The sequence below is a fragment of the Rhinopithecus bieti genome, unplaced genomic scaffold (assembly GCF_001698545.2).
Source record: "Rhinopithecus bieti isolate Rb0 unplaced genomic scaffold, ASM169854v2 scaffold_12155, whole genome shotgun sequence".
NCBI lineage: Eukaryota > Metazoa > Chordata > Mammalia > Primates > Cercopithecidae > Rhinopithecus > Rhinopithecus bieti.
The window spans coordinates 1,402,907-1,412,184 of record NW_016807423.1 but is presented as its reverse complement, the minus strand read 5'-3'; the positions used below and the strand labels follow the sequence as shown (position 1 = coordinate 1,412,184).

The following is a 9,278-nucleotide window of genomic DNA, read 5'->3' as shown; positions in this document are numbered from 1 at the left end:
GGGGGGAAAGAAAAACCCCCCCCCCAAAAAAAAAAAAAAAAAAAAAAAATACAAAAATTAGTTGGGCGTGATAGCGGGGGCCTGAAATCCCAGCTACTCGGGAGGCTGAGCCAGGAGAATCACTTGAACTGGGGAGATGGAGGTCGCAGTGACCCAAGACCATGCCACTGCACTGCAGCCTGTGCAACAAGAGCAAAATTCCATCTCAAAAAAAAAAAGTCAAACAAAGCAGCCCTTTTTGACATTACCACTTTGCAGTATCACTGGAAACTAACTCATCTAAACAACCCCTGCAGGGCTCTGCCTAACAAGCACCATGGGGCCTCAGCAAGTCAAACCCTGGAGGGCAGAGAGCAGCTCCTCCTAGACCTCCTGCTTATACTCCTGGGCCAAGGTCACCTCCCTATGGTGCAACTTACCTTGTTTGCTAGGAGAAGCCCCATCAACAAACTGTGATTATGTCAGGAAACCTAGTCAAATGTTCTACCAAAAACTAACTTCAGGAACTGATGCTACACCACTGAGAAAAGGACACTTGACACCTGAGTTTCAGGTTTGCATTCTAAGGAATCTATATCCTCAACTGTCCCAGGAGATCCAGCTGCTCTGGGACTACAAGGTAAATGAAGGAGAAGCCTCAACAGAACTTGCCAAGTGTCTGCATGAAACTATGACAACAGAAAGGACAGTTGTTCCATCTGTAATATCAACCCTCCTCTGGGGTCAAAACAGGCAAGGGGAAGTGCCTAGCCCTCAGCTTAATATTAACAGCTGTAATATATACGTGACCCAAACAAACTGAACAAGCAGTGTCACAGCTCCAAGAGTTGAATGAGTTCTCAGACTTTAAATGTAGAATGTCTCTTATAACAAGAGATAATGCAAATTTCTCCAACAATAAAATAGAGGAGGGTCAGATGCAGTAGCTCACACCTGTTATCCCAGCACTTTGAAAGGCTGGGGCAGGTAGAGGGCTTGAGCCCAGGAGTTGGAGACCAGCCTGGGCAACATGGTGCCCATCTCTACAAAAAACACAAAAATTAGCTGGGCATGGTGGCATGCCCCTACAGTCCCAGCTACACGGGAGGCTGAGGTGGGAGGATTGCCTGAGTCCAGAGAGGTAGAGACTGCAGTGAGCCATGACTGCGCCACTACACTCCAGCCTGGGTGACAGAATGAGACCCTGTCTCAAAAATAAAAATAAATAAAGAAAATAGAGGAGGAATACTAAAAAGATAATTGAGCTAGTATGTCCAGACATAACGAAGCATGTGGTTTCTCCAGAAGTGGTTTGGTCCTAGGATATATACCCTGTAATCACTTGATAATCACCACTTCAACATGAAGGTAACAACCTAAATACTTCTTTCTAGGAGACAAAACGTTTTACAGTCAAACATAACACTGACACAAATCTAACAAGCCATCCCTAGAATATAAAATAACTCCATCTCAATGAGCCCAGTGTAAATTCTCTTACCTTTGTAGTCAGACAGGCTGATATCTTTAAACTGACCATCTGGCATAACAGCTGTGGCTTTGAAGTTGGGGGCAGGGTGCCCAATTTTAGCATTTCCTGAAGACATCTTCCTATCAGCTAGAAATAACAGAAATGAATTAGAAACAAGCCTTAATTTTCTAGATAACCAGCAGCCTTCACCTACTTAAGAGACTTAGCTGTAGAACAATCAAAGCATTGTCCAGTGTCCCTGAATACATTAAATGTTATTTTAGTAAGAAGCTCAAGCTAGCAGTCAAGGGTCACAATCAGAGCTTTCCAACTTTTGAAACAAAACAAGTCTCTGAATCTCAGCCTTTGTTTTCATTTAAAAACGACAAGGCAATTTCTTTATATACTAAGATAACCTCTCACTCTTTCTGAACCATAATTAGTGCAGTGGCATCTTATTCATTATACAGAAGCAGAAAGGGAGGCAGGTGAAGACTCTCAAACCAGAATCCAAATGCACAATGCCACAAACACTTTTGTTTGGCTCATAAAGTCATGTTGACCTTTCCCATTACTGTGTCTCCACCTGCCTTAATAACGTCAGAAGCATATTTGACTTTTCTCCAGGTAGCTTTGTCCAAGACAGCACACGACCTATAACTAACACAACTTGTTTTATTTATTTATTTTTTTTTGGACGGAGTTTCGCTCTTGGGGCCCAGGCTGGAGTGCAATGGCGCGATCTCGGCTCACCGCAGCCTCCACCTCTAGGGCTCAAGTGATTCTCCTGCCTCAGCCTCCAGAGTATCTGGGATTACAGGTGCTCGCCACTACACCCGGCTAATTTTTTTGTAGTTTTATTGGAGACAGGGTTTCTCCATGTTGGTCAGGCTGGTCTCGAACTCCTCACCTCAGGTGATAGCCCAACTCAGCCTCCCAAAATGCTGGGATTACAGGCATGAGCCACTGCACCCTTCCAGCCAGTCCAACTTTTAAGAGGCAAGACCACTGGGCGCGGTGGCTCACACCTGTAATCCCAGCACTTTGGAAGGCCGAGGCAGGCGGATCACAAGGTCAGGAGTTCGAGACCAGTTTGGCCAACATGGTGAAACCCTGTCTCTACTAAAAATACAAAAATTAGCCGGGAGTGGTGGTGCATGCCTGTAATCGCAACTACTCAGGAGGCTGCTGAAGCAGGTGAATCGCTTGAACCCGGGAGGCAGAGGTTGCAGTAAGCCGAGATCACACCCCTGCACTCCAGCCTGGGCGACAGAGTGAGACTTTTCACTCTGGGCGATACAGTGAAGAAAAAAAAAAGCAGGTGGGCGGGGGCGGGAAGACCAAGATATTGGCGTCTGCTTAATTTCAAATCTTTAGGTATTGTGTAAGGCCTAGAAGTCCCTTCACAAATGGGTTCCTGACTTCTGGGCTAATATTCCAGGGTGAAAAGAAGTAGAACAAGAATCAATTTACTGCTGAAAAGGAAGGTTGCGCTGGATTCACCCAGATCAACACCAAGATAAGCATCGAGATCTTGGCCTGTAATGCCAGCACTTTGGGAGCTGAGACAGGTAGATCACCTCAAGTCAGGAGTTCGAGAACAGCCCGGCCAACATAGTGAAACCCCGTCTCTAACAAAAATACAAAAAGTTAGCCGGGTGTGGTGGCATGCGCCTGTAGTCCCATCTACTCCGGAGGCTGAGGCAGGAGAATCACTTGAAACCGGGAGGCGGAGGCTGCAGTGAGCCGAGATTCCCGCCACTGTACTCCAGCCTGGGAGACAGAACAAGACTCCGTCTCAAAAAAAAAAAAAAAAAGTTCGCGACAGGCCTGGCCAACATTGTGAAACCCCGTCTCTACTAAAAGTACAAAAAAAAAAAAAATTAGCCGGGCGTGGTGACGGGCGTCTGCAGTCCCAGCTACTCCGGACGCTAAGGCAGGAGAATGGCGTGAACCCGGGAGGCGGAGCTTGCAGTGAACCGAGATCGCACCACCGTACTCCAGCATGGGCGACAAAGCGAGACTCCATCTCAAAAAAAAAAAAAAAAAAAAAAAAAAAAAAAAAAACAGCAAACATTTGCCGGGGCTTGGTGGCACACGCCTGTAATTCCAGCTACTCGCGAGACTGAGGGAGGAGAATTGCTTGAGTTCGGGAGACAGAGATTGTTGCAGTAAGCCACGACCGCACCACTGCACTCCAGCCTGGCCGACACAGCGTGACTCTGTCTCAAAAAACAGAGTTTTAACCCACTAAGCCGCAGTCTAAAAGTTTTTCCAAGTCTTAAAGTTCTTTAAAAACTGTTTTTTAAAAGTCCTTAACACCTTCAACGACAAAAAACAAAACCAAAAACTAACGCATGCTGCAACTTGGTGTCCCCAAATGGCCTCGTCCCATCTTACCTTCCCAGGTGGCCCCCAAGTACAAAACCCAACCAATTCGGGGTAAAGGCTGCTTCAGGCCGGCGACGGGCCCCTTTAGGGGATCTGCCCAGTGCCGAGGGCCACACCCCTAAACCCCACTTCAGGTACCCCCGTCCCTCCCCAGCACTGGGTAAAGTACCGGCAGAAAGAAGGCTTCAGCGGGGACATTTGGGCTCATCACTAACTCCATTCTACGTACAGGAAAATAAAGACGGGGAAAGGGTACCCGAAGCTCCGCAGCTAGTCAAGGCTCAGGACCCGGAACAGCATTTACCCTATCACAAAATGGACAAATACTGGCTGTCTTCTACAGCCACGAGTCCGGATACAGGTCCATTCCAGAAGCTTCCCAAACCCACCGCGCCCGGCAGGAGGCTAGTCTTGGAGACCCCACCACCAGCCCGCCCAGACGCCGCGCCACGTGCTCAAATTGCCGGGGGACGACTCGACTCGAGTCCACGCTAGCCTTGGGGTTCAACCACGTCCCCGCACCTACGTGGGGGGCCCACGAAAGGGGTGCGCGTAGCGCTCAGGCAGTCTCGGGCTCCGGGTCTCCCCTGGCTGCCTCACGCATCACAGTACCCCCACCCGAGGGCGGGCGAGCCCCGGACAGGAGGAGGAAGAGGCAACAGGCAAGAAGGGCGCGCCGCGCCTTACTCCGCAGAGGCCGCGCTGCCCACACTCACCAGTCCTAACACAAGTCACAGAAAGAAACCACCGACGCCAGGCAAGAACAAAACGCGCAAAATCCGCCCGGGGCGCTTCCTTTATAGCCAGTAGGGCTCTCGCGAGAGTCGGAGCGGACCGGGGGTTCTGGAGGAGGAGAAAGAGGAGGGGGATATGACCCAAGCCCCGCCCGGCGCGCCCCACCGGAATGACTCGGCGCTGTTCTTCGTGGGGGCGGGCGCGGAAATACTAATCCCCCTCCTTGCTGCGGGTGACTGAGGCTGGAGTTAGTCGCTCTTGTGGCCGCTCGCAAACCCAAACGCTTAGGTTAATTCAAGGTCTCTGCGGAAAACCAGGATTCTCTTTTTTTTTTTTTTTTTTTTTGAGACGGAGTCTTGCTCTGTCGCCCGGGCTGGAGTGCAGTGGCCGGATCTCAGCTCACTGCAAGCTCCGCCTCCCGGGTTCACGCCATTCTCCTGCCTCAGCCTCCCTAGTAGCTGGGACTAGAGGCGCCCGCCACCACGCCCGGCTAGATTTTTTTATTTTTAGTAGAGACGGGGTTTCACCGTGTTAGCCAGGATGGTCTCGATCTCCTGACCTCGTGATCCGCCCGTCTCGGCCTCCCAAAGTGCTGGGATTACAGGCTTGAGCCACCGCTCCCGGCCCTGAAAAACCAGGATTCTCTTTACTTCCAGGACCACTACGCACTGTGCCCTCAATGCCCAAACCGGAGTAAGAGTCCTAGCTGCTGCCCACGGAGGACCACGTCTAACCACACCAAGCCATGAGAACTGTCTGTCCGAATATTTCTTAAGTTAAGCAGCCTTAACCCCAGCGCAGATCCTCAGTAACCCTCATGGGTTAGATAGCTTCCTTCATTGTTCTCTTTGATTACAGGGTTGCTGCTTTCTGTTGTAAAGGAAAATAAAATATCAGGACTCCTAAACTTATGCCAAAGGGAAAGTTCAGTTTGGGACGCTGACTCAGCTACACGACCATCCTCTCCCCGGATAAATAACTTGACTTTACAATCTTGAGTGAAAACATTACACATTAGCCAGACCCACACGGTAAGGCAAAAGGCCTCAGACACTTCCTGATGACTACCCCCCACACACACACATACACAAAATCACAATTATTTGCTACCTTGGAAACCTTTAAAGTATGTAACCTCCCATAAAACAAGGACGTGTCAATTGTAACTAGATCTGCAATCTAAAGTCTAGTTCCTAAAACGAAAGTTTGTTGTATTCCACATATTTTTGAGACGGAGTCTCACTCACCCTGTCGCCCAGGCTGTAGTGCAGTGGCACGGTGTAGGGTTACTGCAACCTCCACCTCCCCGGCTCAAGCGATTCTCCCGCCTAGCCTCCAGAGTATCTGGGACTACAGGCACGCACCACCACGCCCAGCTAATTTTTTGCATTTTTAGTAGAGACGGGGTTTCATCATGTTGGCTAGGCTGGCCTCCAACGCCTGACCTCAGGTGATTCACCCACCTTGTCCTCCCAAAGTGCTACGAATATAGGCGCGAGCCACCTCACCTGGCCTCCATTCCACAAATTCCATAAATGTTGACTACTAGATTACCTTTCTACTAGACTACTTTCTACCTTTCTAGTAGTACCTTACTACTAGATTACCCTGAGTCCACCACATAATTGTTTTCTTCCGCTATTCCCATTTTCCTCAAACATTCACCTTATCTTGTGTAAAAATGTAGATTTAGGCCGCGGAGGGGGGAGGGGATCATAAGGTCAGGAGTTTGATACCATCCTGGTCAACATGGTAAAACCCCGTCTCTACTAAAATACAGAAAATGAGCCGGGCGCGGTGGCGCGCCTGTAGTCCCAGCTACTTGGGAGGCTGAGGCAGGGGAATCGCTTGAACCTGGAGGCAGAGGTTGCAGTGAGCCGAGATCACCACTGCACTCCAGCCTGGCAACAGAGCAAGACTCCGTCTCAGAAAACAAAATGTAGATTTACTGAGCATTAGCTAAAGTCTTCACCTCACTTTCCCACCCCCACTTTTCAAGGAAAATGTATAAATGCTAAAAACCTCCTGAGAACCTCTCCGGAGGAAGCAGCCACAGAAGCGTCTGTGACATGGTTTAGTCTGTTCAGTCACTCATTTCAATTAACACTATCTCTTATCCATCCCTTCCACTGCAGCCGAAGGAAATTTTTCTGAAATCTGATCATGTCACTCTTATTTGTGGTTTAAAAGCTGGGGCTAAAGAAATAATAAGATAAAATTTAAAAAGAAAATAAAAATAAATAAATAAAAGCTGAGGCTCTGTAGTCAATTTACTGAGTTAAAACTTCTCACTGTCAGGGCCGGGCGCAGTGGCTCATGCCTGTAATCCCAGCACTTTGGGAGGCTGAAGCAGGTGGATCACCTGAGGTCAGGAGTTTGAGACCAGCCTGACCAATGTGGAGCAACCCCGTTTCTACTAAAAATACAAAATTAGCCGCGTGTGGTGGCACATGCCTGTAATACCAGCTGCTCTGGAAGCTTAGGCAGGAGAATTGCTTGAACCGGGGAGGCAGAGGTTGCAGTGAGCTGAGATAGCGCCATTGCACTCCAGCCTGGACAAGAGTGAAACTCCGTCTAAAAAAAAAAAAAAAAACACACAAAACTCCTCGCTGTAATTTTAGGTGTGAACTTGGGCAAGTCTTCAACCCATTAAATCTTACTTTTCTCAACTGTAAAATGGGAATACTATTAATACTTTATTGTGATTGTCTATGTAGTTCAGTACAGTACTTGGTTCTTTTTTTTTTTTTTTGAGACAGAGTCTTACTCTATCACCCAGGCTGGAGTGAAGTGGCGTGATCTTGGTTCACCGCAGTCTCCGCCTCCCGGGTTCAAGCAATTTTACTGACTCAGCCTCCCAAGTAGCTGGGATTACAGGTGCCTGCCACCACGCCTGGCTAATGTTTATATTTTTAGTAGAGACGAGGTTTCACCATGTTGGCCAGCCTGGTCTCAAACTCCTGACCTCAGGTGATCCACCCGCCTCAGCCTCCCAAAGTGCTGGGATTACAGGCGTGAGCCTCTGAGCCCAGCCAGTGTTTAGTTCTTATTATAAATTAGAAATATTAGCTACTATTACTATAATTCTTTCATCCTTCACACTTATAACACCCAGAACACAGTGTAGCTGTTTCAAGACTTCAGACTCTTTTTTTTTTTTAAGACAGAGTTTCGCTTTTCTTGCCCAGGCTGGAGTGTAATGGCACGACTTTGGCTCACTGCAACCTTCACCTCCAGCGATCAAGCAATTCTCCTGCTTCTGCCTCCCAATTAGCTGGGATTACAGGCACCCACCACCACGCCTGGCTAATTTTTTGTATTTTTAGTAGAGACGGGGTTTCACTATGTCGGCCAGGCTGGTTTCAAACTCCTGACCTCAGTTGATCTACCTGCCTCAGCCTCCCAAAGTGCTGGGATTACAGGAGTGAGCCACTGCGCCTGGCTGCCTTCAGACTTTTGTTCAAACCTGGAAAACTCTTCCCCTAGAGAAAACATGTCTTTTAAGAGTCAGCTGAAGCATTACTCCTTCTCCGGCTGTTTCTTAACCTTCACTCATTCCCAGGATTTACAATTCCCCTCCTTTGTGTCCAAACAATAGCTTGTATAGCCAAGAATATATTTTCAGCAATTTTAGTTTTACATTTCTGCCTCTGCCTGCTAGAGTGACTTTCTGGAGAGCAGGATGTGGGTGACATTTGTCTCTGTGTCCCCCAAGTCACAACAAAGCATCTGATATAAAATAGGAGCTCAGTCAGTGAGCATTCAGTCAATAGTATTATGTTTCTCTTTCTGTCCCCAGCTCCCCCACCAACTGCCTTGGCTCTTACAGTAGGATAATGAATGAAGAAGTGCTGTGTCATGCTCATTGAGCATCTCAATTTTTGTTATTTATCATACTACTTTGCATAGAAGTGATTTATTTGCTTTTTCCTTCTTTGCCTGAGGCTGAATAGTTATTTGGCATTATTCGTTTTTTTAAATTTTGTGTAACTTTTATTCTTTTTTATCAGGCAGCCACCCGAGCCAGTGTAGGCTCAGAGAGACTCCCCTTTCTTTCTTGCAGGAGCGAGGGCAGCATAAAAGTTCAGAGCTTAATAATGGATGGTTATTGGCTATGGGCAGGCTGAACCAAAATACAGTACACACAGTCATACTTCAGCCTAAAGAAAATTGCCACCTATTGTATTCACCATATGCCAGGCATTGGGCTGGGCACTTGAGTTTATTTATCTAATTTAAGAACGAAAGCCGGGCGTGGTGGCTCATGCCTGTAATCCCAGCACTTTGGGAGGCCTAGGCGGGCAGATCACGAGGTCAGGAGTTTGAGACCAGCCTGATCAACATGTTGAAAACCCATCTCTACTAAAAATACAAAAATTAGCTGGGCGTGGTGGTGGGCACCTGTAATCCCAGCTACTCAAGAGGCTGAGGCAGGAGAATCACTTAAACCCGGGAGACAGAGGTTGCAGTGAGCTGAGATCCCACCACAGCACTCCAACCTGGGTGACAGAGCAAGACTCCGTCTCAAAAAAAAAAGGAGAAAAAAAGAACCAGAAAAGCACGTGCCTGTAGTCCTAGCTACTTGGTAGGCTGAAGTGAGAGGATCACTTGAGCCCTGAAGTTTGAGCCCAGCTTAGGCAGTGCTACAAGAACCAGTCTCTAAACAAACAAATAAACAAAAAAACAGAAAAAAAAAAAAAAA

General features: G+C 47.8%; 1 protein-coding gene across 2 annotated transcripts in view; it reads right to left on the bottom strand.

Moving 5' to 3' along the window:
• PRDX1 (peroxiredoxin 1) overlaps window positions 1-4,742 on the bottom strand; it is a 14,771-nt gene extending 10,029 nt beyond the window's left edge. The window contains exons 1-2 of one of the 2 annotated variants that reach the window (XM_017881793.1): window positions 4,558-4,742; window positions 1,481-1,597 (exon numbers count right to left, since the gene is read on the bottom strand). In XM_017881793.1, the coding sequence (XP_017737282.1) occupies window positions 1,481-1,586 (106 nt within the window). In that variant the 5' untranslated portion in view covers window positions 1,587-1,597; window positions 4,558-4,742. Of the gene's footprint in view, window positions 1-1,480; window positions 1,598-4,367; window positions 4,502-4,557 lie in introns of those variants that run through there. The other variant, XM_017881794.1, reaches the window with a different exon arrangement.
• Between the last annotated feature and the right edge of the window lie 4,536 nt (window positions 4,743-9,278).